The 27,266-nt window shown below is 39.1% G+C and overlaps 3 protein-coding genes and 1 long non-coding RNA gene across 6 annotated transcripts; 1 reads left to right on the top strand and 3 right to left on the bottom strand.

The window, feature by feature from the left end:
• Positions 1 to 375: 375 nt before the first annotated feature.
• Positions 376 to 3,811, bottom strand: LOC103443617 (uncharacterized). Of its 2 annotated transcripts, XM_029108249.2 has the most exons (9): positions 3,625 to 3,811; positions 2,987 to 3,238; positions 2,815 to 2,879; positions 2,609 to 2,707; positions 2,062 to 2,109; positions 1,793 to 1,862; positions 1,569 to 1,640; positions 1,239 to 1,364; positions 376 to 654 (listed from the first exon to the last, which is right to left on the bottom strand). In XM_029108249.2, the coding sequence occupies exons 2-9, from the start codon at positions 3,206 to 3,208 to the stop codon at positions 511 to 513; spliced, it is 846 nt and encodes a 281-aa protein (XP_028964082.1). In that variant the 5' UTR covers positions 3,209 to 3,238; positions 3,625 to 3,811; the 3' UTR covers positions 376 to 510. The 2 variants fall into 2 exon arrangements, with proteins under 2 accessions (XP_028964082.1, XP_070661043.1); XM_070804942.1 differs by having other exon boundaries at positions 2,987 to 3,808.
• An 895-nt stretch (positions 3,812 to 4,706) lies between these two features.
• On the bottom strand, positions 4,707 to 7,700 carry LOC103443616 (O-fucosyltransferase 36). The gene is made up of 3 exons (XM_008382494.4): positions 6,119 to 7,700; positions 5,170 to 5,419; positions 4,707 to 5,050 (listed from the first exon to the last, which is right to left on the bottom strand). The coding sequence occupies exons 1-3, from the start codon at positions 7,450 to 7,452 to the stop codon at positions 4,874 to 4,876; spliced, it is 1,761 nt and encodes a 586-aa protein (XP_008380716.3). The 5' UTR covers positions 7,453 to 7,700; the 3' UTR covers positions 4,707 to 4,873.
• Positions 7,701 to 19,039: 11,339 nt separating this feature from the next.
• LOC114826989 (uncharacterized) lies at positions 19,040 to 23,380 on the bottom strand. Of its 2 annotated transcripts, none has more exons than XM_029108250.2 (7): positions 23,139 to 23,380; positions 22,047 to 22,481; positions 21,903 to 21,955; positions 21,655 to 21,692; positions 21,183 to 21,501; positions 20,655 to 20,968; positions 19,040 to 20,526 (listed from the first exon to the last, which is right to left on the bottom strand). In XM_029108250.2, exons 1-7 carry the CDS (start codon positions 23,149 to 23,151, stop codon positions 19,719 to 19,721), a joined length of 1,980 nt encoding a protein of 659 aa, XP_028964083.2. In that variant the 5' UTR covers positions 23,152 to 23,380; the 3' UTR covers positions 19,040 to 19,718. The 2 variants fall into 2 exon arrangements, with proteins under 2 accessions (XP_028964083.2, XP_028964084.2); XM_029108251.2 differs by having other exon boundaries at positions 22,047 to 22,478; positions 23,139 to 23,374.
• LOC114826990 (uncharacterized) lies at positions 20,624 to 20,994 on the top strand. Its single transcript, XR_003776133.2, has 2 exons — positions 20,624 to 20,763; positions 20,854 to 20,994. It is a non-coding gene; the product is annotated as an uncharacterized lncRNA (long non-coding RNA).
• Positions 23,381 to 27,266: the final 3,886 nt, after the last annotated feature.

A 27,266-nucleotide genomic window follows, 5' to 3' on the forward strand; every position in this document is an offset into this window, starting at 1 on the left:
GCTCCTCCGTTGTTCCCCGTTTGGCTTGCTTTCAGAAACTAAAGCACCGCCGCCATTCTTCTTGCTCTAAAACAAGAGACCACAATTCCATACTTCTTTCCGCCAGCAATCGAGCTTTGCATGCACGAATCCGTTTCGGAGTGCCCCATTCCTAAGTTAGTGTTGTTTTAACCTCTCACAATACAATAACAACAACAACAAAGTCTTATCCCGCTAAGAAGGATCGACGGTTTAAACTCACAATAAGTAAACAAAAGCCTCTTATTTCAGACAGACCATGGATTTGACCAAAAAATGCAGGGATAGGATTTCAAATTTTATACCAGAAAAAAATGATGACATTTCATAAGACTAGTAAACCAATCATAGCCAAGATTTCCATCCTCAAAATTCAAAATTTACTCGGACCTGGGCCAAATGTTCAACAAATGATGAAAGAAAACAATGAAACTACTTTCCCCAATAGAATGTGAGCTGCATTTCATATAGAAAACAAAAGCAACAACGTAACTACGTCGAGCCCCTGTACTTTAAAACATCATTCGTGTTCAAATCGAAGGTTTTGCAGATATCTAATATCGCACATTCTTTGAGACCCTCACGCTCACCTCCATAACAAAGAAGTTCCTCAAGCTCTTTTGATGGCTGCAAAACCTATTTACATTGAGGAACCAAACAAGAAATTAGTACAATGACAGAAAACTGAATGCCAGTATGTTTGACAGGGATCAGTGTGTGTGATATTAGATATTATATGCATTTGCAAAAATGGTGTGTCTGTGTATGTACAAGCAAAGCTTGCATCTGCCTCCGGGGCTGGGAGAGTCTGAACATGCGTATCCTCACATTTGACATAACAAGTGTCAATCAGATCTTGTACAGACGGTAACCAAAACTTACAAGTAATGGTTTGACAGCATTTTGTGATTAAACAACCAGTAAAACTTACTAGACTCGTACAACTAATCAAAAACCGGAAGACAGCTCAAGTTGTCATCCACAACAAAAGTAGGTTGCAGAAGAAGAAACCCTAAAAAGTCCCAATTGTGCAAATGTGATAAACGCTCTTGGAAATTAGGTTTATCTAACACAAACAACTACTTACTTAAATGGATGCAATAAAACATAGAAAATTGCAATAATATATTCCAGTATGGAATTCTTTTAGGACTACTGTCACAGACCATTGAAAATCAATCCCGTTGTCTCTAATTGCAGAACATCATAAAATAACTTACGTAAGGAGAATCGAATATCTCTTTGCTTCCATGCTGAGAGTCAATATGCTCATTTTCATTTCCATCAGTAGTGGAACTTGGTGTCACAGAGCTATCTGAGACTAGCTGAAGGAGCTTCTCACTTCCCTAAAACATCAACATGAACAAAAACAATAAAGAACATTAATATATCGCTGATTGAAATATTAGCAAATACATAATGGAACAACCAGGACGTAAGTGGTAGATACAAATTTCTTCTGCTGAGTGTTAACTCGTTAGCTAATTTATTTTACATAAGAAATCAGACTACAAATAGTTTCATCTTTGAAAACACTGTATGGAACGAACCTTGAGAGCTCGCCAATGAGAATAAGTACGGAATAAACACCAGAAGAAGGGAATATTAGGCAGAGGCAAAACCTGCATAGATTTCAAATAAATCAAGAATGTGAATTTTGTTGATCTGGCAAAAGGAAATGTATATTGAGAAGTGCAAAAGAATTAAAGGATCAACATATTGAACAAATTCAGAGTAAAGTCAGAGTTGAAAACTAGAGTTAACATATACGTACGGTAAAGGCAGATGTCAGAGGAAGCAACGTAACTGAACCATATAAAAACTTTTTGTGTATGATAGATCCCCTGATAATCAGATAAAACTTCATATCAGTAAAGTTTGATCTCATAACAAGCACCAAATGTACCACAACATAAAGGAGCTTTAGGTGACTATGTTCCCTAAGGTTTATCATTCAACACAAATTTCATATTACTCACTCAACGTTACATCATGCAAAGAAACACAAACTTCTGTTTCTTCAAAATCTAGGCAAGAGAATACCTCATGGCAATATGCCGTAGCCTCCTACGTACAAGTCGTGCATTTAAGCTGCAAAACCCTAACATATGATCAGCACACCAAAACTTAAAACGCAAAAAGAATATCACAGAAAGAAAAGTATGAATAAAACTAGAAGATCGAACGTTTATTCTTGTTCGCACTTCCACCGAGAGCAATGACATGTTTCAATTGAACATTGCTAAGTGTGCATTGTCCAGAGTTGTGATTGGGAATAGGTTCTAAGTTGAAATGCTAAGTATTTATTCCCATGAGCCTATCTAATAGAGAAAGCACCACATAACCTCTGTTTAAGTCCTCTCTAACAACTTTACTTGAAACAAAATTTCAGACCATCATGGGCTGTAGCATTTCCCGTTAAAATTAAATTGTATCTTTCCAAATAGCAACGAATGAATACACCGAGCTATTCTATATATTTGACTATTGGTTTTGTTTTCTGTACAAATCCAACAGAAGTGGAGGAAGAAGTTAGAAACGATAGCCATTTTAAAAAGCAGGTTTGCAAGTGAAAGAAACAGAAAGAAACCTGGACGGGTATTTAACTTCAACACCTGTGACCTCAGTAGAGATCGATTTCAGGAAAATCTCAGACGGCTTAACACGAGCCAACAGCTTCAATCCCAATCTACACCATTAAAAAATTGCTCAAGTTAAAAACACAGGAATAACTTCAAGTGGAAATATGAAATGAAACCGCCAAAATGTGTTGAGTGAGTTTGTAGTTTCATTTACCCATGAAGCTTGTTCTTAAAACTTCCCTGAGGCGACTTCTCCAGACCGATCCAAGCTCTGTTCATCTACTTGCAGAAAATAAAAAACCATTATTTCCAAACAGATACAAGACAGCCCAAGTCAAAAATAAAGCAGCAAGATTAACAATAGGAAAATGGGTTTTGCTATGGACCTTGGTAGAGACGAAATCGATGAGGAGCTCAGCGTTGGCAGCTAAGGGATTGGTAATGGCCTTGTCATTGGCATTGGACTTGTACTTTTTCCAGAGGTCTTTGAGAGTTGAAGGAGTTTGAGAGGCAGAGGCAGAGGCAGAGTCTGAAACCAGAGGCTCAATGGATCTGCTGAAGCACCAGTTCCTCCCTTTAACCGGAAAAACTATCACTCTCGCTCTCATCCTTCCCAATTCCCACAAAGAATATGAACCCTAATTTTTATACAGATTTTGTTTTGGTGATCATTCAGCACACAAAAATTACCAAAGAGTTTTTTCTTAATTAACAATAAAAAAATTGAATCTTTGATTTGGGTTTTTGTTTTTGGTTAAAATAAAATGGAATTGGTATATTCCAAGAAGGAGACGAAGAATCATTGAATCTTCATTTTCCACAGGTTTTTAATACTAAAATTAACCAAAATTTTGCTTCAATCGCAGACTAAATCAACGGGGTGCAGGAACAGAAATACAAATACTTCAAATGAGATCGACAAATTAAATAAATATATTTTATGATGATGATCCAATTCTGCAATGTAAGAGTTTTAGGATTGAAGGTTTTGAGAAAAAACGAAAGGAAAAGCTAAACAACTAACCAGCTGGGAAGTACGAACACCAAATACTGAGTCACGAGTTACGAGTCACGGAGAGCGGACGAAAGAGTACGGACCGTAAAGGGAAGAGGAGAAGAGGTGCCATGGCTGCGTGTGTGTTCGTGAAGTTTGTGGATTTTGTGATTGTAAGGGAAGCAAATTAGACTTGAAGGTGACTCAGCTCTCCTCCTCCTCGTCTTTCCACGTGCGCTATAAACTGTGAAATCTCTAGTTGAATTTTTTTTTTAACTTTGTTAAAAAAAAACCTTAGTTTTGAACTATTTTTCAGATTGGCTTTTTAATTACGAAGATTCGCATAACTCCTCATTTTGATTTTTAAGATTTGAAATCAATAGAATTGGTATTGGATTTGTCCACAATCAATCATTTTGATATTTTCATGAAAAATCTCCATAAAATAATAGTAAATATTATTATACCCATATTCTTCATTGATTTATGACTTTTCTCGTCCCAATTAAATATACATGCCATACTTTTGTTTGCTTACTAAAGGTTTTAAGGTTGGAGTGGTGAGTGATGGATTTGGCTGGTGACTAATTTACCACCTCACTCCAATATCCCTGCTTTTATTTTCTTTTCCAATTTGGCAACTGTTCGGATTTAATTCCAATTCCAAATTCTAATTCGAATGTTCCAATTTTGTTTCATCTCAAATTGATCTGGCATCCATGATTTTGATATGAAACTGCTGCTATGTCATAATTAATCACATCTTTTTGCTGTCACAAGTTTTTTTTAAGCAAAGTTTACGACAAAAAAATCGACAAATTGGTCATTGCAGTGTGCCTGTTATGCTCTGGAGAAATACCAACACTAGCACATAAATAAAAGTGGGTGTGTTTGATAACCCCCAACAGTTTCAAGCGTTTTTCGCATCAATGGACGGTTAGATCTAGACGATAAACCATCGTATATGACGGTCCAAAGGATTATACAGCACAATGTATGCAAATACAATGATGCATCGTAGAATTTTCGCAGTTTCAACACTTTATACGCAAGCACCGTGTGCATACATCTACTCATTTATCATTGAGCTAAATGAGAGAAAGAAAATGAGGTAGGCAAAACAAATCTCATTTTCTAAATGCAGATGCCGATATCATACACTAATATACATGTCAATTAATTTCAGGGTAAACCTACAACTAATCAGAAAGCATACGACGTACGCAGGTTAAACCACAAAGAATAACAACAATCCTCAAACAATGAATATACTATTTCTTCATTCGTTCTCTGCTATAAAGTTCGGATCTTCACCTTGGCAGAGGTATTCATCACACAATGATGCTGATCCCCAATCCTTCCGGAGCCTCAAGATATCCTCCGTGAAGGTGGATCCAGATGCTCCAATGAAAACACTTGACATTGCACATATTGTCTTATCCAGCATAGCTTCTACCTACAAAACATGATAAAGGCATATAAGCTACATGGCTCTTAAGCAGTGGCGATACACTGTATACTAACAGAATGCACCCTAATTCAGCCATAGAATGTTAAAATGATAGCATAATCTACCTGAGCATCCCCCTCGATACCGTGTCTGTATAATAAAGCATCCCATTTTTCAGCTGAATTTCGTGCAGGCCGTTTAACAAGTGGTACAGTCTTTCCATTCACCACAACTAGTGACTGCAACAAACCAGTTTCACTTTCAGCCGCGTCTGTCGAAAGATATATGACTGCTGCATTTGCCCTTTGTGCCACCCGAGTGATGCAATCCGCAGCTTGGGGAATGGGGTAAAAGCAACTTGGCTGTTTATTATTGCTGGAAAATAAGGAAGGAATTAGAGGCAGTAAACAAATACATCCCAACAAAAAATTCTACTAGCGTGCACCCAATCTTTTAATGCCACATCTCACAAGACACAGATTATGAAAAGCACACCGTAATTGGACTATATACTGATGCATTGATATCACACTCTGAATTAACAAGTGACAACCAAAGCCCTCACATCGATCTCCCTAAAAAGACCAACTGTTTCAACGTTAAGTCCAGTAAAGTTGGGTAATTTATAGCCAATGGTTTTGCACTTTTGATGCCTAGAGATCACATCATTTAAAGTCGGAAGCATGTTCAGATTTAGCCATTCCAGAACAGTCTAGGAATGTTTATGCAATATCACAGCTACCTCTAAGGAAACCAAAAAGCTCGATTATATGTACTCTAAGGCCTCGTTTCTTAGAGAGGATTGGCTTGAGTAGGAGGACTATTCACTATATTAAAGGTATTTTAAAGACACAAATTCCTTATTTTGTCCAAGTTGGAAGGTTAGTCGTGAAGAATAGTTGTCCCTTTTAATCCTACCACTGGACAAATAAGGAAGTTATCATCTATTTCTTCCTTTAAAATGCCTCCAATATGGTGAATAGTCCTACCAAAGCCAATCCTCTCTACCACACGAGGCCTAAGTTTCTACTCTATCTACATTTTATGGAAACAATCAGGAGCAAGAGAATGTACCAGAACTTCAAAAACCCATGTCGCCGAAAATGAAGCGCTACAAAGTTCTTCCCAAGGAATGTCTGAATAAAACGCTGGGCAGTAAGCATTATAAGCCTACTCGGTTCGATCAGAGTCTTGCATTTGTGAGCAAGAGGACCTCCAGGCTGCATCACCCACTCCTGCTCCAAATCAGCAAAGAAAACATCCCCAATTGCAATAACATCATCATTACTCGAAAATTTCGACTGGACATCTTGCACAGTCCTCTTGGTTGGCTTCTTCACGTCTTCAACCCAAGCCGACTCGAGCTTATTCATCGAGACCCCAGCTCCCTTCAGCTTCTTAACATGCTCATTGTCGACATAGCAAGGCGTTGGATGCAAGAAATAGCAGATAAACTTATCAATGTGGATGTGATTCTTCTTCTTCTCAGCCAATTCTTCAAATGTAACCACAACCGTTCTGCCCAAGCACTTGTTAATGTGATCAATGTCCAGCACCCTGCTGAACTGGTAATCCACTTTGTGGCTGGGAATCACCAGGACCCGGTTCAGCAATGCGGCGAAGAACATGTGCTTCTCCAAGCAGATCAAATGGTTCGACATTTGGCCGGAAACGCAAATGGCGAAAAGATACTTGTTGGAATTGGGTTTCCATTCAATCGTTCTTCTCTGGGAGAATTGCTGGTCCACAGTTCGACAGCGATCGCCGAGACTCGGGTTTTCAAAATCTCCGAAATCCCGGAAATCAGGCTCCGTGGAGTTTCCGGTGCGGTGGGGAGATAGGAGGACTTGCTGGATGTCTCTGTTGATTGAAATCTGACGGAGGACGGCGGATTTGAGATCGTCGAGGAGCGGGATTTGGGTGGAATCGGAGTGATTGGAAGTGGAATTACTAGAATTAGTGGGATTGGGGAGTGTTTGTTTCCAGAGATTGAAGAGGCTTACCTGCTGCTGCTTAAGCAAGTAGAGGGCGCGGAGCTCGGACTCCCGGAGCTTACCGGAGGCGGAGTCGTAGGGGGGGGAGGAGAAGTTTCCGGCGGTGAAGAGGAGGGCTTTTATGTCCGTAACGAAGAAGAGGATGATGAAGAAGGTAGGGACGAAGATCGCGAGGACGACGAAGGATCGCTTGTTGAAGAGGTCGCCGAGCTTGAGGAACGTGAAGCGGCGTCGTAATTGGTGGTGGTTGTAGCTGCGATTGTTGCTGTTGCTGTCGATGTCGTCGTAGTCGTCGGCGATGTGGAAAGCGGCGGCGGCGGCGGTGGATCGAGGGGTGGGGAGCTTTCTGTCGTTTTGGTCAATTAGGTTTTGGCGATCGTCGTCGTCCTCGGACGACGAGGATAGTCTGTTCATTTTGGGAGGTGCTTTTGGCTTTTCGGGGAAGCGGCAATGTGGAATGTATGTGGCGGTGTGACAGTTGGACTGGCGGTTGGAAAAAGCGCTTTCTTGTTGGCGTTTTGCTTCTGTGTGTGTGAGACTGTCGGATGAGGGAGGGACTGAGATGTGGGAGGAAATTGGTGGAGTGAGTGAAACGCAGAGGAGAGGGGAAAGCCGGAGGCCCCGTGGTGGAGGAATGTGGGGTGGAGCTGTCGATGGAGAGTGTCGGTTGACGAAAGTGACAACTTACCGGCCCACTAAGGAGGTTGATGTTGGTTTGTCTAAAGCCCATTCAACCAGCCCACCATCTGTATGTGATTTGGTGGTAGTTTGGTAGGGGAATGTTTATTTGCAAAAATAAATTGGTAGGAGAATGTTTGAGATTTACTTTTCTTTATACCATATTTAGGGCCTTGTATTTAGACCTCGTATAAATACTCGAGGGATTTAAATGTAATTATATAATTAAGGAAGGGGCGAATATGTAATAAGTGAGGAATCCTTATTCTATAAAAGGACATTTCACCCTCACAATTGGGAAATGCTCATTCTCACCCTCGGAGGCCATTTCTTAAGGCTCCTTCATCCTTTCAAAGCTCTCACATTACAGAGCTGCCTCACTCACCTCATCCCTCAAATAAATACATAATCAGTGTGGACGTAGCCTAAACATTGGGGTGAACCACGATACATCTTGTGTTATTTACATTTCTTGCAGATTCACGGTCGGATTTACGTTGTTCCAAAACCTCCGGTTTTGTGCATCAACATTTGGCGCCGTCTGTGGGAATCGACACAAAAAGTTATGTCAGTTCTCTTTCATTTTTTCATCTTCACCGTGAATATGCAAAATCACACAAACCCAAAAACCAAAGTCGCTGCAAAACCCATATCTCAAAAATGCAGAAAGGAAAACTCCAAAACTCAACCACAGTTTCTTCTCTCTCTCTCTCTCTCTCTGCCTTTGAACTCACGCTTTTCCCCACAACCCACACATTTTCCACTTCTCAGAAAAGCAAAAAAAATAAAATAAATGGAACTTCGTCTCCATCTCTGCACATTCTTTCTGCTGCTGCTCTCATCAAAATCAACGGCCATACAATCCGACGACGATCTGATAATCTTGCGGTTCCAAACGATAACTCCGAATCAACACGGCTCACTTAAATCCCCAGTACCGTGAAGCAGCGGATTTCATTCTCTCCGAGGCCAAGTCCCTCTCCCTTGAATCCCAGATTCTCAAGTTCTTCCCCGCTGCCACACTTTACCTTCTGTTTCCTTCTCTTACTGCTCTCATTGATCACGTGCTCAAATTCGAAGCAGACAACGGTATACGACGTGCTGCGGGCCCACGGGTTTTCAAGGTCGACAACTCCGGCAGGTCTACGGCCCATCTGGATCAGGCCTGCAAATGCTAAGTTCGAAAGCGCATAGCATTACGATAGAAACGTTTCGGGGACGTTGAGTTTCGGGCGGATCAGATCCTTGTCGGGTATTTCAGCGCAGTAACTGTTCCTTTGGTTTCCGGTTAAGGGTATCTGGATCCGACAGCTTGAAACCATTGGAACCGTTTCCAAGAGTAAATCGGGGAAATTGCGATCCAAGCTCAATTATGAACTTGGTGTGAAGTATTTTGTGTAGAACTTTGGAGGGATAAGTGGATTGAAATTGTGAGTTCTGCAGAGTCTGGATTAGTATGTGTTGGGTTGAGTTTTTCAATGGCCAGTGAATTCAATTCGAAACCAAAGATTCGGTGGACCCACTCAAGTTTGACCACATCGTCTACAACTTCCCTCATCTGCAGGGAAAATTGTTATAAATATGTATAATTGGAGCAGAGCAGTAATAAAGAGATGAGAGGATACTGATGGTGTTGCATTTTAGACTGGTAAATCTTGTGTTCTTAGTCTAGCTGATATTTGCTGCACTGCATCTTCAGTGGCACCAACATCATCCACTGCTTTTGTCGGCAAAAGCAGAAAGGGAAACAGAGAACTTGAGTGCCATCTGCACTCTGCAAAGTAGAAGGAAAAGGAAAAGAAAAAGAAAAGAAAAAAAAGAGGAGTGATGAGCACGACCAGGCTGTCCAACAAAGGCCAAAGAGGGAAGTGCAAGTTGTCACTTTAGGAAAAGCAAGAAAAGCAACTGGGTGGTGTCAAGGCTGTCCAGGTAGCTGTTATGTTTTACAGGAGAATCATGAGGGAACACATGAGAAACAAAAGCAGAAAAGAAAAGAGAAAACGAAAGCGAAAGCAAGGAATAAACACCCCACCAGAATAATGTAATTTATTTTTATCTTTCAGAGACATCTGTATAAACCCCATCATAGGGTAATATGTATAAACCCCATCAGAGGGTAACTAAAAAAAAAAAAAAAAAAAGGCAAATCCCAAAATAAATCGGCTGGAATGTTGTGTAGAGGGCGAAGGCCCATAAGCTCAAAATAGCTCCAACCAGACGATCAAAAGTATGCCCAGTACTCCACAATTATTCGGCAACCTGCCACTATTACCACCAACCAAGTGATCAAAAGTACGCCCAGTACTTCCAAAATTATTCGGCAACCCGCCGCTATTATCACCAACCAGGTGACCAAAAGTACGCCCAGTACTCCAAAAATTATTCGGCAACCTACCGCTATTACCACCAACCAGGTGATGAAATGTACAACCCATACTCTAATATCATTTGGCAACTAGCCATTCATGTCACCAACCAGGTGATGAAATATACAACCCGTACTCTCCTTCATGCCACCAACCAGGTGATCAAAAGTACGCCCAATACTTCAAATCATACATGAGCATTACTCATGTCAATCATACATAAACATTAATGAGCATTACTCATGTCAATCATACATAAACATTCATGAGCATCACTCATGTCAACATCCATGAGCATCACTCATGTCAATCAACATAAACATTCATGAGCATCACTCATGTCAATCAGCTTCAAAAACTTCATTTACAGAGCTCCAACTTCAAAGCTTCACCTGCAAAGCTTCACCTACAAAGCTTCAGTGCAGGGCATACAAATACCGCCTCCAAACAACCGCCACTTCGACCCATACGTGGATTCAATTTGGAGTCTCCAGCCAATAGACTTTATTGACCGAAGACATGGGGGACTACATTATGTACCATATATTGGGCCTCAACTGGGCCTCATGAAAAATACTTGAGGGACTTAGCCCATTATTTATGTATTAAGGAGCGTGCCCTTATTCTATAAAAGGGACTCCCTCACTTTCATTAGAGAGCACCCATTATTCATGTACTGAGGAGCGATCCCTTATTTTATAAAAGGGACTCCCTCACCTTCATTAGAAAGCAACGCCGCCAGTTGAGCAACCGTCTCACCGCGAGCATCACTCCTAACCCATCACTTATGTATTGAAGAGCGAGCCCTTATTCTATAAAAGGGACTCCCTCACCACCATTAGAGAGCATCGCTGCTTACTGAGCAACCGCCTCGCCTCGAGCATCAACTCTAGCCCATCATTTATGTATTGAGGAGCGAGTCCTTATTGTATAAAAGGGACCCCCTCACCTCACCTTCAAACGCCACAAGCCGAGCCAACCAAGGCAACATAAGCCACGAGCCGAGCAGTCTCGCAGCATGTGCTACTTCTAGTTGAGTATCATTTCAGATTGAGCACCGCCTCATACCGAGCATCAGTTCAAGACAGCATCTAGTTACTTCAGCCCACACATGGACTGAATTTCAAGTCTCCAGCCAAAAGACTTTCTTAACTGAAGACGTGGGGGACTACTTTTTATACCATATTTAGGGCCTTGTATTTAGACCTCGTATAAATACTCGATGGACTTAAATGTAATTATGTAATAAAGGAATGGGCAAATATGTAATAAGTGAGGAGTCCTTATTCTATAAAATGACCCCTCACCTTCACAATTGGGAAAGGCTCATTCTCACCCTCAGAGGCTAATTCCTAGGCCCTCTCACCCCCTCTCAAAGCTCTCCCTCTCAGAGCTCTCTCTCTCTCAGATAAATACATAACCAGTGTGGACGTAGCCCAAACCTTGGGGTGAACCACGATACATCTTGTGTTATTTACATTACTTGCATATTCACGATCGGATTTACGTTGTTCCAAGACCTCCGGTTTTGTGCATCAACAACTTTCAAAAGAGGTTAAAAAAAAAAGAGCTAGAGATTTCAATGTAAAACTAATGTGTAACACGAGGAGTAATTGAAGCATTTCCAAGACATATAGTAATTGGGTCGCAAACTAAAGATAGTAATTTGTTATGTCAAGTCGGAAAAATACATCTCTAACAAATGTAACCCAATTACCAAATTAAAGAATTAGCAACGATTTTGTAAATATACGAGGTAAGTTGCTACTTCTTTAAATTAACAAATTGAGTTTTGCAATATATATTTTATTCGCTAGCATAAAAAAAGAAGAAGATATATTTGTAAAGAGTTTAAAAATAAAATTTAGGCTTCACAAGATAAGATGAAGTTAAGATATTAATAACATTTTAGCAAGTGGTCATTTACCATAGTTGTAGAAAAGTGTTGAGTTCTTGCATGACAACTTGGGTTCAAACTGAGTGGGTGACTAATCTAACATCTAATTTAATAAAATCTATCATTTGACCCAAAAAAAAAAAGATATTAATATTTTAAAGTGAAAGAGTTAGTTAAAGAGTGGCCCCATTTTTAAAGTAGCATAAAAGTGTCAAATGTGTGACAGCCCGTCCCGAAAGATATTCTATAATGGTGTGAAATGTCTAATTTACCCTTAAACGTTTGTGGTGTTGTGTGGTTTAAGTTGTGTTGTGGACCAATTATTTTCTTTCCTAAGTACTTGTACCCAATTAGAACTTAAGGTTTTAGTTGTTTTTGGTTTGGTTGGCCAAACCTGGACCACACACAAACACACCTTCACTATCACCCTCCCGTTGACTCTCTCTCTCCTCCCCCTCTCGAATTTTTATCCATTTTCCGTACAATGTATAGACAACCTTCAACCTTCACTTCCAGTCACGGATTGAGGTTGTAGTTGGCACCTTTGAACTCCTAGGAAGTTCAGGAGTTGTTCTATACCATTTTTGGTACGTGAACCCTCGAAAACCCAAGAACCCAAGAACCTCGATCTGGAGTACTGTTCAGCACTCATGATTGTGAAGTTTTCTAGGAGTTTTAAGGTTATAGGAAGCCTTAAAACACCTTCACAAAGCTCGGGGAAGAAAGTTGGAGTGTTTTGGATGTCGGGAAGTCCTAGCTCGCAAGTTTCAAATTTTGGCCGGATTATCGAGGTTTTTCCGGTGAGATTCCGTAGATTTTAAGGCTTTAAATTGGTAAGGTTTTGTTCTACTCATTGTAAGTTTCAATTTGGTATAAATTTCGTGAATTTTGGTTGAGAATCGAAGAAGATATTAAGGTTTGATTATTTTTCCAGTTTCCGGCGATAGCAGTGGCACCGGCGTCGGGCTCCGACGACCTACGGAAGGATGAGGAGAATATTTCGTCAAAATTGACGGAATATTCTGACGTCATCAGGTAAACATAACGGCATATTTTGATTTTTGATAGAATATTCCCTAACGCCGTTAGGGAATCCGTTTGGTGTGCCAGGCACGTGCCTGCGTGTGGGCCGCGAGTCTGGCCGTGCCTTGGCAGGCGCGTGGGTGCTCGGAATTTTTTTCTAAAAATATGGGGACGTTCGTGGTGTTGAGTATATCACGTTGGTATATTCAAACACCTCATTTGAGAATTGTATGAGAAGTTATTTCCTAGTTTTGTATATGTGCTTTAAATAACGTTTATTCAGTTATTTCGCATATAGGTGAGACCTATCCTGAGGACAAGCGCCATCAATCGAGGCTCGGGGGCTATGACCTTTCGGCATACCAGTGAGTGGGCTTTTGGCTTTCCGTATATACCTATATACCTGAGATTTTTCCTAGAAAATGAATTTGAATTATTATACGTTTTGAAATGTCATGCAAAGTATTTGCCTATTTTATTTATGCATTAGTAGTTGCATATATTTATGATTGGTGCTGCGGACGCACAGGTAAGCGCCAGGTAAGTTCATAAATTAAAGATATGAGATTGCTTTAGTTATACGAAAGATGATGTGATATATTGATAGCTCATAAACCTGCACCCCGGTGTTAGTGCTCCCGCCCAGAGTTAGGGCACAGTCCTTCACGTGATGTTCACCTCAAGCACCATATGCTCACCTTGGATCCAAGTTAGGTGCATAGGCTTATCGTACAGACCATTATAGGTGGTTCCGACTTATAGTAACCCGCGATCATTCACACAGTCTTCACGTGATCGTAGCACTAGAGCATATTTATTTTACACCTAGTCTTGTCGTACATACCACTTTAGGTGGTTCCGACTCGTGTGCAAAATTTGATATGATTGAGATTGGTTATGAGCTCTATACTCAGCCGTGCAGGTGATGTTAGATGGAGCCAGCTGATATGATATCTGGCATTGATACATTTTAATTGGATTACTTATAGCATTTTATTAAGATACTTTGGCATGGTATATTTTTATGGATTTTCATCCTGAGCATGATTCTTGATATAGCATATATTATATTTTTGGGAAATTATAAAGGTTTTACGGCTAGGGGTTAGAACTTTTGAGAAATGAAATGATTTTGAAAAGCTTTGTTTTTACCCACTCACACTTTCTGTTTTGCGTCTCTCCAGGTTTTAGGTAGAAGTGCTTTGGTGGCTCACGGGGATTTCAACGGTGGTTCTGATAGAACATCATAAATGTAGGATCACCCTTGGGTGTTGTATAATTAATACTTGTCCTGCTTGACTGCACTTAGGCTATTTATGCTCTAGTTGTTTATTTCACACTTAATCTCGTACTAGCACTTTATCTTAGCTAGTACTGTTTGGTTTTTATTCACTCGTATTTCTTTATATCTCTATCGCTTCCGCACTGTGCACATGGCTACGTCACCCTCGCGTGACGACCAACATGCCTCGATTTAGGTCGGGATGTGTCAAAATGAGTTAGCAAAGGACACGTTTAAAAAAATGTTTTTGTAACTCTTTTAGAGATGCTCTAACCTCTAAGCACATGTAAGATCCATTATCCCATCAAAGTGATATTTATTCTCAACATGCCCCTCCTCATATGACGAATTTGCAAGCATAACATGTGGACAACATAAATGAAGTGTCATAAAACACACGTGTCTATTGGGCTTCACACGTGAGGCAACTTGCTATGAGGAAGTTAAGATTCCACCATAAAACCAATTGACAATATGAAAAGTAAATCAACTTACTTATAAGTATATGCAAAATTTCTTCCTCATCAATGTGAAATAAATTATCCACAAAAATACATTTTGATAGGGAAACGTTTAAGAAACACATGTAAGGTACTTCTTAAAAAAAATACTTTCAATTGCCTCTCTAAAAATCACTTGAATTCTAAATTTATAATAAAAGAAATTCATGTGCTAATAATAAAAGAGTGTTTCATACACATGCAATTCCAACTATCCCCACACTTTTTAACGCAATTTACAGCAACAATTATTATTGATCATCTTAAAAAGTAGGGAAATAGGATGTTTCAAATATGCACACGACATCCACACGCCATTGACAAAAATCGGATAGAAATAGGATTTTCCTACACCTTTAAATGACCAAATTGTCCTCCCATATAAATGGGTTATCAAAAAATTTCAGCCTTCATTTCTCATTTTGTAGAGAGAGAAACAGAGAGGAGAGAGCTCTCTCGCCCAATTCCAATTCGAAGAACCCTAACCCACCTCTTCTTCATCCAAGAGCTCTCTCTAACACACACATCTTCTTCATCCAACCTCTCTCTCTCTCTCTCTATCTCTCTCTCTCTCTCTCTCTCTCTACATTTCGAATATGCACAAGAGCTCTCTCTCTAACCCACCCGTCTTCTTCGATTTTTACCTTTTCATTTGTAGGTTTTGTGAATTGGGTTTACTTAATTTTGCTTTTTGATTGATGGATTTTTGGAGTTGAAGTGATTGGTTTGGTGTTTCTTAGAGGAGACCCAAATCCTTCAATTTTGATATATTTTTATTTTTATCATTTCTCTTATTTATATGTGAGTTTTCATTTCTCCTGTCTTCTCCCTCCCTCTACTCCCTTTTTCGATCCAAATTTACAAGCACTAAAATAGGGTTTGGCTTTTGCTGCAATTAAATGAAAAAAAACGTATTAAAGGCCAGTTGCCTTTTGGAGGAGAGATAAATTTGAGGGAAAAGAGAGAAATTTGAGTGAAAAGAAGGAAGAGAGAAGGATATGGATGAAATTGTTTTGCGTACTCATTCGCTCTCTTCGTATTAAGCTTGCTTATACACTGTATGTACACGACATGTACATGACATGCACATGTTATGCTCACAGATCTGAGCTAAACGCAAAAAATTTGTGAAAATTGCATAAATTTGTGAATTTTTTTTTCCGTAATGTGTATGTGGTGTGCATATGGTGTGTATGACTACATCTTAATATGAGAAGCGGAAATGTTCACTAGCTATGATGCATGTATGTTGTGCCCTAGAATTTAGTAAGTATGACCACAACTTAGTTGGCATCTGCGAAAAAATAAATTAAGAAAAAGCTTAGAAGACGTTAAGGATCACGCGTGTCCATGAAATAACGACAACGAGTATCATGTTTTCCATGTGCACTGTTAAGCAGTGATTGATGTACATAACAAGATTTTTCAAACTGCCATTGTAACCTTATATACGTAACAATTATGTTTTAATTGTATCCACTATATCAATAGGTTGCTGTTAAAGTTTCTTATTAATGTGAAAACAGCTCGTTGCTCGATCTCCAGTTTTATACATATCATGTGCATGTATTGTACATATGATGTGCATGTGGTGTGCCTATAGTGTATATGGTGGTGACGTCATTTTTCTGATTTCGAAAAGAGAGTTGTGAGATCTGGATTTTTAGGTTGACTCAGATTTGTGAGCATATCATGTGCATATCGTGTACATACAGTGAGCAAACCCTGAAAAATTCATCCAACAAAACACCAGTATTTAATGACCGGGCTTTGTTCACACCATCGATGCGAGTCCAATGGTGGTGATATCGAGCCTTGGTTGTTTTCCGTGTTGCCGGAAAATTGCCAGAAAACTCGCGGCCTGCTTGAGTTTCGATCCCAACAATCTGTGATGAGATTCGTGACAAGGCTAGGTGTTTTGGACTCGTGAGGACGAGATGAAATTGGTGGTAGCTTCGATTTGGACGGTGTTGGTTGGGATGACAGTGCACCATGTGTGCACAGTGAGAACGGGAGAGATAGTGCATGAGGGAGAAAATGAGAGAAGAGAGAGAGGAAGGGAGAGAGAAAATAGAGAGAGAAATCAGAAAATTAGAGACAATAATCCATTTATATATGGGTACTTTAGTAATTTCGGGTTTGTACATGATGTGCATGATTTGTGTATAGCTGATTTGTCCTATTTTGTCCCAAAATTAAGAAATTATCCCACGGGTATTTCCCTAAATAGTATACTCCTACACTTTTTTGTTTTCATATAACTTATCATGGAAGAAATTCTCGATCGCAGGAAATAGCGAGTTCCAGCATTTTCTCCGCGTTTCAATAATTTCAAACAGTGTGACACGTTTCACTAGAGGAAATGTGGCGGCCAATGTGAATGACATGTGTCAAATGTTCCCTTTTGTTCATGACTCATGGTTTCTTAGATTTCCAGTTTCTACCGGCTCCAGATTTGCTGTCCTCAAATATGTATCTCGTTTGTGTCTTCTTACTAATATATTGATACATGTTCTTTAACTGAACCTAAAACTAACACTGTTAACTTTATTTATTTAACATTTAAATTAAAAAATTCCAAATAATAAAAAAAACTGTTGGGTTAACGAGGTGAGCAAACCCTGCACAGACGCCTATCACACCGTGGAGGTCAGACCCAAAAGTCTCTTTCTCCTTCAACAGCCTCCTGGAATTCTCAGCCCTGAACTTCTGGGTCTCCTGCAACTTACAATTCAAGCTAATTACACAATCAAACATGCATTTCGTATTCCAGAAAGAAGAAAAAAAAAGCATGAATTTTCAAACATACTTGCAGATTCCGCGAATTGGGTAATTGGGTCAGGATAAAGTATACTTGTGGGGCGTCGCCGCCGTGGCTCTTGGCGGCATTTCGGAATACGGGTTTTAATGACGGACGAAGAATATGAATAACGGCCGATTATGGGGTTTTGGAGGGAGGAGCGAGTGCTAGGCTCCAAACGAGAGAGGAGCCTAACCGGCTCCAGATTTGGGTTTGCTCACCTCGTTAACCCAACAGTTTTTTTTATTATTTGGGATTTTATAAATTTAAATGTTAAATAAATAAAGTTAATAGAGTTAGTTTTAGGTTAAGTTAAAGAACATGTGTCAACATATTAGTAACACAAATGAGACACACTTTTGAGGACAGCAAATCTGGAGCCGTTTCTACCAGAACAATGAATAGTTGAGAAAAAGGAAGGAAGACCACCTAGCATTAGCAAAGCAAAGGATTTTTGTAGAAAACAATGAAGCAGCACCAGGGAAGGCTAGTGTTTGGATGGTGGTCAAGAGCCGGAGGCATTACTAGCACTACCGCACAAGGTTGGCCAAACACGGCGGGGCTGCTGCCATTGCGTTTTATGACAGCCAAAGCGCCCAACCGCGCCGCCGTTCATGGACATTGGCCATCCATCCCTCGTGTTGTTGATGTACGTTATGCTACGTTTCTTGTTCCTAATCTAACGGGCAACCGTTCTTTAATGCACAGGATTGTTCTTTAGTAATGAGCCGACTTCCTGCACATAATTTCTCTTTCCTTGTGTGTTTTCTTGACATCCAAGTGAAAATCGAAAGCACAACTTCTTAGCTATCTTCGGTTATGGAGTGTTAAACGTAGCCCTTGACTATGTTTGTCTTTTAAAAATTAATTCTTCAAAGAATACTGTAGGGCTCAATTTTTCATCTTCAATTATGCATGGTTAAATTTTTCTATCTTGACTTGGGACACACATGTTTGGACCCGCCAAGGGGCTTGACCGCTTGAGGGTTTGCTATATGTAGCATGCCCTTGGCAAATTTAGCCCTGATTTAATTTAGATTCTTTTTGGCCCTTGGCTGGAGATAAATTTTGCATAAATTCGGGCTAAATGTGGCCTATAGTCCTTGGAGATTGACCTTGTAAGTCCCCAAGGTTAACTTTTAATGTGGACAAGCCTTCATATTTTCACACTTATTATTGTGTTTGTAAATTTTAAGGTTAATACGTCAACAAATTGAGTGACGTGAGGTTCGTAGTTGGCCTTCACATATAGGTTAGTCTGCTCCTCGAGAAAGTTTAGAAAGTTGGAGTTTTCAGCTAAAAAATTGAAGTTAAGAAGGTTTGAGTTTTCATCCCAAAAACAAGTGAAGTTTGGAAAGTCGTAAGTTTCATCCCAAAATCAATTAGCAGTGCGCGCGACAATACGTAGCTCAACTCCTTATAATCACATCCAAGATTCTTTTGACTCTCCAATCCTTCAACAATCTTTCAACAATCCTTCATATCCTCGTATGTTTGTCTTACAGATATTTTATAGCATGAGCCATGACATGAAGGTTTTGATGGTCATAACAGCATATGTACGCGCCTCCATCATAGCTGAGAAGGTGTAAAAGCTTTAAATGTTTTCGGAATCCCCGGTCTTTGATGTTTGATGTCTGATGGGGGGGTCTCTGTTTGTGATTGTGTAGGAGGAAGAAGTAGAGAAGGTGATAGAGAAAGGGAAAGAGGAGAAGGAAAAAAAGAGGCAGGAGGTGGAGAAGGCCGTCGACTCCAAAATCAATCGCAGCCGCTCCGAAGGCGACACCTGCCCTCCTGAGACTACTGCTTCTAGTTAGTTAATCTTCCATCACAATCATAAACCATTTGTGTTTTTTGCTGTAATTTACTTGTGTGCGCGCACAATTTATGATCCAACATGATGCGCCAAAGAAAAGAGCTTGCTGTCTATGATTACGTTTGGTGACTCGGATTGGATTAAGACGGATGATGAGGAATTGGATAGGATCAGGAGTTTAGGAGGTAGGATTAGGATGCATTGGATGATGATCACTTGGATTCGTGCTCACAAACTGAGGGTGTTGAAAAATTGGGGCCATTCATAAACTGAGGGAGAACAGCTGCAGTACAGTTTGTTCTGTTTCCTTTCTTGGCATTAAGCTTCTTCTCCTACTTCAACAAGCCTCCCGCGAATCCACTTTTTAGGAGCGCCGGTCACTGGTTTACAAGGCGTTTCCTCTTCTTTGGATTGAACTTTCGTCCCGTTGAGTTGAAGCTTCTTGCTGCACTCACCGTCCCCATTTGGTTCTAACTGGTTGGGTTCATTTCTCACATCCGATTGCTTTATTAGCTCCTCAAAACCAAACGGAGGCAAACCATAGCCGCTGGTACTCAGTCGGGGAAGGTCCTCTTCACTATTGAGCATATCCTCCAACGGGGCAGGGTCCTCGAGAACATTAAGCATATCCTGCAATGGGGAAAGGTCCTCTTCGGCATCTACCATATACTCCGATGTGAAGTTGCCAAAGGTGGAGTCCTCGTTTGTACTCGATAAGGTTTTCGTGCCATTTGTCTTTACATTACCCGCTTCAGTCTGACCTGCAACCGCGGTGCATGGTTCCTCCCCACCCTCAGTAATCACTTCATATGATGCAAATATAGGGTTTTCATTCTCATGGGAGGACGAAGTTCGGGTGCCATTTACCCTTCCACTATCTGCTTCAGTCAGTTCCCCAACCCCAGTACATGCTTCCTTTTCGTCCTGAGTAATCGCTTCATCTGATGTAACTGAAGGATCTTCATTCTCGGAGGAAGAAATCTGTGCCGTCTCAACAGATTCAATCAATTGAATTGCCTCAGCTATAAGCTGTCGGGTTTCAATGAAGGAAGCTCGAGCAACAGCGCTCTTTGTTGCAGCAACCTCAAGGGCCATAGCTGCCTTCTCAGCTTCTGCGATCAATAACCTGCAAAGTACCTCCACAACTGATGAAACCGCAACCAAACAAGGGGAGACATGATTTTGCATGCTAGTGAATTCCATGCAAGGAGTGCATGGAGTTTTCAAACCAATCAGTACACAAAATAAGCTTACCTAACTCTTTCTACGGCTTCAGTTTTTTCGGTTTCAGCAGCTGCTCTTTGTGCTCTGATATTCTTTATCATCTCCATCTTAGAACTCGCGAGAGGATCCTTGTACATGGGTGCTTTACTTCTCAACCTCAGTCGTTGCTTTTGGATTTTAAGCTCGCCACTAGAGAAATTGTTTTTCTCACTGACCATTTTCTTTGCAGGTACCCTTCTCGTGGACTCTGTACTACCACTTGGCTTCTTCGTTGGCTTTCTTTCGGGTCCATACGATGCATCATAATATTTTGCCAATGCAGAGCAAACACGGTCGCGATAATTCTGATGCACGAATTACATGAGGAAAATACAGCTTAAAGAAAACAAGGCTCAGGTTCATACTACTCTTACTAAACATGTAAAACATAGGTCATTTAGGCACTTATGTACACCATTGAACACAATTTATATAGCAATGAAAACTCTATCGGAACCAAAGCCGATGATTTGATTAATAACGATATGACCTCTCCAAGATTACCATATTTGCACTTACAGGATCGTTCCATTTTGCAGAGATTGCTTGTGAAATCCTCCTTCTTTGCTCAAGAGACTTGGGTGCTCTCTTGCTTCCTTTTGGCCTACGCATAATTTTCCTTTGCTCGACCCTCTCTATATACTCCTCTGTAAGCTTTTCATCTAAGATCTTGTAGATATCCCATTGCAGTTCCTCTTCACCGTCGTATCCTTGTCTAGAGGCTTCAGCAATTAAGTTCTGCCAGTCATAGCAGCAATGTTCCTGCAATGATAGCTTCTCACGCCGTTTTTGCCACCCTATTCGCACTCCAAGCCCGATTTTAACTCTTGTCTCTTCACTATATGATCAATAAAAAGAAAATACGTAACTAACTGAAACTTATAAATCTCAGGCTTCTGGTTTAATATGTAGAACACTGAAAACCAAGTAGAAAAAACGCTATCCGGAAACAGTACTTAAGTCCTTATAAACAGAACAATGCAATACCCACCTTTGAGCATGTCCAAGTTTCACCAACTTCATTTTGACCTGCATAGCCAAATATTATTACCTCCATCTCATAAAAACACCTAACCTGTGCATCCTCATAAACCGGACATTATTGTCATTTCACAATGAACTGACTGAAGACAACGCCGAAGTTTCGAATGTAGCTCTAGCTGCTCTAATGTAAATGTTATTCTAAAGGCATTAAGATCACTTTATGAGAACATGCAAATTCTTCTTACATGACATCACCTTAGGATTCTGCATTGCAAGCCTTGTTCTCTCTTTGATCAGCTGACGGGTTTCTGCAATATTTGTACTAATATTTAGTGTACAGTAAGCAAAGTGGATACAGATAGGTTAAGCAAAAGGCAGACTGGATAGGCATATCAGTACCAGGACTGTGCTTTCGGCCTTTGTTCCATGGCGTGCTTCCTTTAATAGCATTGGAAATCCTCAATCGCCTTAACTTCTCCCTATCATCCAATTCTTCGGAATCATCACTTGAAGGCTCGAGCTGACCTGCCAGGGGACTGGACTCCCTGCCCAACTGTGAACCGTTGTAACCCGCGTGTGCATTCTCATTCTGAACCAAACTTTTGGATTCAAGAGTAGCAACTGCCTTGATCCGGAGACTACCCTTTGGGACGTTAATGCGCCCCAAGTTGAAGCTCAATTTTATAGATATATGAGGGAGTTTCCAAGCAGATGACAGTTTCTTGTCATTTCCAAAGGCGAATGGACTTGAAATTACTTTACCATAAACAGGGGTTTGAGCCCTGAGTGTACCGAGATGATTTTGGAAGGCAGGCTGTGCAGCAGCAATCTCTGCTGAAAAGTACAGGCATATATGAGATATCCTCAAAGCTTCAACGACAATTATCAGCAAGAGGATCATTCCCTTAACAATTCGACATTTTTTATACACCCACATAAGTTCAAGTTCTTTAACGAAAGCCTTGTTTGGTGTCCAGGATTGGATAATAGACATATGTTGAAGGAAGAAAAGATGTCAAGTTCCAAACTTTTTCTAAGTTGAAGATAAAAGATGTGGAGGAAACTTGTCCCTCCTTATCCAACCATTCATGTGGGCATTGGAAGGGATTAGATTCCTTCATTACTAATCCATCTTCTACCATTTCTGACAAAAAATAAAGTATCTTCTACCTTCTACTTGGACAAAATTTGAAAATTGTCATCCATTTCTTCATTCGACACACTCAATCCAGTGAGCTATCCAATCAAATCCAATCACTGACACCAAACGAGGCCAAAGGGTTGTTGGGCAACTCATGAAACTAAAATCCACATATTACCAAGTCTATGCAAGAAGTTCAGTCCTTTGACAATTGAACACCCCCCCCACACACACACATATTGAAAAAGTTGTATGGAGGTCCTTGAATTTAAAGCAATGGGTTTTCTAAAACTACTTAAAACATACTAAAAAAAAAAAAAAAAAAAAAAAAAGAGATTAAATTTGATTACCAAGTGAAGGCATGGAAGCTCATTCAGCCAATTTCAAACTCAGCAGCAACTGTTCAGCAGAGACAGACAGCACAGCATTTCAGGAAGAACTTACCGAACCAGAAAAGCAGAAATCCCGAAAATCATAAAATCAGAAGCAGAAAAGTGAGGTGGGGTTTTGGGAAGGAGAAACACAGACTCTGCCACTGCGAGAGCCACACAGACGCACGCAAAGATACCACACTCTGATAACGGTGGCAGCAGAGATGGATAACGATTGGGTTTCAAACTTAAATGCAGCCCACTTTGATATTTTTTGATGTGGAGATTTCCCTGAGGCCTCTAGGCTTCTGGGTTCTGATATTTTTATGTGGGCTTTGTAATTTTATACGAAAGTGGGCTTTTATGTTTATTGACAATGTTAGAGGATTTATTGATTTCTCCCGATCTTGTAAGGAGTTGCAAATTTCCTTTTTAAATTTTAATTTTAGTCAATTATCTCTTTGAATTTTTACAATTAGCCAATTTTCTTGATGACATTAAATTTTAGAATTTTCCACCCAATTTTCTATTCATTTTGGTCACATGGCAAGTGTTTGAGAGCATTAAAGTATTATTACTAATGTGGATAGCAGGTTGCTCTTTCTTCTTCCTCTTCTGCTAGTTTACTTCGTACACTTTCTGTTTGAATTAGCAATGGGAGTCCAATTAGCAGCTGCAAAGTATTGGCTTTGCACCCAATTTACCTAAAATATAAATACATTTTTGCCCTCATACAGTTGCCATGGATGGATATCTTTAAAATCTAACAATAGGGGAAAATTAGCCATTTATATAAGTTTAAGGAGTAATCAGCTAAAATTAAAGTTTAGATGGAAAATTGACAGCTCTATACAAGTTCAGAAAGTAAATCGACAAATATGTCATAATGTTATCACCCCGTAGAGTTGCCAAATTTTCAATTTAGGTCTCCTAAAGTGATAAGTTTTGCTCAATTATTAGTTTGAACCAAAGAGGATTTGGATTGGCTGAATTGTTAGAATAGTATCCCAAATATGATTAGCATGGAATTACGTTGCTCCCCACTTTATTTGTAATAGTTGAACTATTGAAAAAATTAATGTATGTAATTGAAACACCACGTGACATGTCGATTTTGTGTTACCAACTCACCCAAGTTATACTTCATTGGGTGTAATTTAGAATTATTATTATAAAGAACTTTAACGAAAAACTCATGGTATTGTTCACTTTAATGAATGAACATACATAATTATTAACAACGCCGCATTAGGGCCAATGTATGCAGTTGCCCCTACCCTTTTATTGCTACACACAAAATTGCTCAGTTTTTTTTAGAGTGGTGTTATCCACACACATAACTTTACTACCATTCTTTTAGGCGCGTTTACTAATCCGTAATCAAATTGAGAGGAATTGAATTGAAGAGGAATTAGATTGAGGAGGAATTGAAATGAGGTGGAATCAGAATCATATTCATGTTGAAGTTGTTTACTAAATCTGTCTGGAATCGGAGTAGGAATGATGTTGAATCCATATAAGTTGTTTACTAATTCACTTCAATTGGAACGAAAACTCGGTTGATTACTATATTGCCCTTACATAAATAAATTATTTCCATACTAATTAATTAAATTTATATAATAAAATTCATCTATATAAAAATATATAAATAAGTTTTATTTATTTATTAAAAGATGGCAGGAATGATATCCATATAAATTGTTTACTAATTCACTTCAATCGGAATGAAAACTAGGTTGATTACTAAATTGCCCTTACATAAATAAATTATTTTCATACTAATTAATTGAATTAAAATTTTATAATAAAATTCATCTATATAAAAATATGGGAAAATTTGAAAATTTGAAATAGGTCCAATTTTATTGGCCTACTTTTGAAATAGGTCCAATTTTTAGTGACTTTTGGCTTTTGAAATAAATCCAATTTCTAGTTACTTTGGACTCATATGAAAATACCCCTAAAAATATATAAATAGGTTTTATTTATTTATTAAAAGATGGCATAATGAGTGTCAAATGAAGGGCAATATTGGGATAATAAGAAACAAGTGAGGGCATAATTGGTAAATAAACTCCATTCCGGATTCCTCAAGTCACAAGGAACTGAAATACCTCCCTTATGTAGGGAGTCCAATTCCTCCAAAATTAGGAGTTTGATTCCTAATGCGTGTGGACCTCACATATATTTTGATTCCCCAATATTACGTAAACAAATGTGTATCACGTAATCAGAATCTAAATCCATAAATTGATTCCGATTATGGGTACGTAAATGTGCCAATATTCTCCTTGAGTATGGGTACCCCTGTACCCTATATGTGATAAAACACTGTGAAGAGAAAAGACAACCAGGCAAGGTATGAAGCAAAAGACAACCAGTCAAAATGACGTGTGTGGTTCATCTTGCCCATGGGAAGAGAAAAATCACAAATTCGCAATAACATACTATCATTTGCATAAATTAGTAATATTTTTGTCCAAGCAACTAAAATAAGACGCGATGTCGAATTCATGAATACAATCTTAAACCAAAGAAAGCAACATCTTGCATTGTGGTTGTTAAGCTACTTTAGTCTTTAGAAATGAATTTTTGACTTTTGACTTGAGATTGTTGTAGGTGTAGTATTTGATATTGACCTCCCACCAATATTTTTTTCAACTTAAATTTGTCTAGCTTTTCTATCACATGAATGTTTTAGGTAACAAGTCTCTCATTTTTAAAAGAAAACTAACGAAAAGTTCAATTTTTTTTTAAATTTTAATGAAAAAGAATAAATAAAGGTTTAGTGAATAATACCAGGACAAGGTAAAAATGTGGTTTTTCGTTCAAAGTGAATAGTACCGGAAGTGTTTCGTTAAAACTCTTTTTTTTAATGGAATACATTAATACAAGCACAACACATTTTTTTTTCTTTTATAAAAAAAATTTAAAAAAAAAAACTAGCTGGTGGGTTAGTCATAACAGTTCATTCTTCTAGAGGCTATGAAAACTCATAGAGACATTTCAATATCTTCCTAATCATCATGATCGTGTGATTCACAAGTACATCACTCAATTAGTAATGTATTGTATTGTATCGTATCATATTATCATATTGTATTGTATTATAAACGTGACTCAAATATATGTTTGAATTGGTCGGTTTGCTTGGCCGCCTTCACGGGTTCTTCATTTTATTTTGATTACACGCATGCATTCTATATTCTTCCAACTAGTTGAAGCTTCACGCATTCATTATTTTGATTAATTAAGTTGTAACTTTGAATCATTGACCATCTGATTAGTTTCCAAAGCCGCAGCCTCTCCTTCTGGAATCTTCAAGCCTCCTCCTTCCAATTCCCAGAAGTCAAAACCCTAACAGGTCCTCCTTGTTGCTTAATCTGCTTACTAGTCAACTTCAACATTCCTGAGCACAAATGCCATTCCAAATTAAACTTCCTCCATCAAAACCATCAACGATAAAGAAAGCTTGACGATCATAGATAGTGCGTTCTTTATCCACATGCACTCCGAACTGATTATTTTCTGATTTGTTACGCACTCGCGTACGAATAACAGCAGGGAGCTTAAAAAGTGTTAATTAAATTCACTAGCCAAGTTTAACCATGGCGTGTATGGTTTCCTACAAACCATTTGTGAACTCTGAGATTATGCAGACATTCCAAAGCATATGCTTTACATAGGGGTAAATCTATTTCTTCACATTTCCTGCTGGTGAAAATGTTCCTAAGACATTACTCTTTACACCCCAGTTAAAATTGTACAACTCTTTCTCTAACAAGACAGACACATAAGTCAACAAGGAGATCTGGTTGCTGCATGGGGAAAAAAAAATGTGATATCTCTGTCTTTAAAGTGTAGGGAGCGGTAAAGTTCGAGCGTCGTTTGACAGCTATTTTGCTTTTTGTTTCGGTTTTTATTTTTATTTTTAAAGGTAGAAAGAACGTATATGAAACAAAAACTTGAAAGTGAAAACAAGAACGTATATGAAACAAAAATTTGAAAGTGAAAACAACTTAAACTTGTTTTAATCTCACATTTTATGAATCATTCCATATACATCTAAACTAGGGGTAAAGTTTGATCTCGACCAAACAACGT

The sequence above is a fragment of the Malus domestica genome, chromosome 09, assembly GCF_042453785.1.
Source record: "Malus domestica chromosome 09, GDT2T_hap1".
Classification (NCBI taxonomy): Eukaryota; Viridiplantae; Streptophyta; class Magnoliopsida; order Rosales; family Rosaceae; genus Malus; species Malus domestica.

Excerpts from the sequence above, each read along its gene's own strand:
- LOC103443617 (XM_029108249.2), bottom strand. The coding sequence starts at position 3,208 with ATGAGAGCGAGAGTGATAGTTTTTCCGGTTAAAGGGAGGAACTGGTGC. Across the intron at positions 2,708-2,814 it reads TTTAAGAACAAGCTTCATGG|ATTGGGATTGAAGCTGTTGG; the intron begins GTAAATGAAACT and ends TTAATGGTGTAG. Across the intron at positions 2,110-2,608 it reads GAAGTTAAATACCCGTCCAG|CTTAAATGCACGACTTGTAC; the intron begins GTTTCTTTCTGT and ends AGGGTTTTGCAG.
- LOC103443616 (XM_008382494.4), bottom strand. The coding sequence starts at position 7,452 with ATGAACAGACTATCCTCGTCGTCCGAGGACGACGACGATCGCCAAAAC. Across the intron at positions 5,420-6,118 it reads CATGGGTTTTTGAAGTTCTG|CAATAATAAACAGCCAAGTT; the intron begins GTACATTCTCTT and ends CTTATTTTCCAG. Across the intron at positions 5,051-5,169 it reads GTATCGAGGGGGATGCTCAG|GTAGAAGCTATGCTGGATAA; the intron begins GTAGATTATGCT and ends CATGTTTTGTAG.
- LOC114826989 (XM_029108250.2), bottom strand. Across the intron at positions 21,956-22,046 it reads AGGCCGAAAGCACAGTCCTG|AAACCCGTCAGCTGATCAAA; the intron begins GTACTGATATGC and ends CAAATATTGCAG. Across the intron at positions 21,502-21,654 it reads AAACTTGGACATGCTCAAAG|TGAAGAGACAAGAGTTAAAA; the intron begins GTGGGTATTGCA and ends TTGATCATATAG.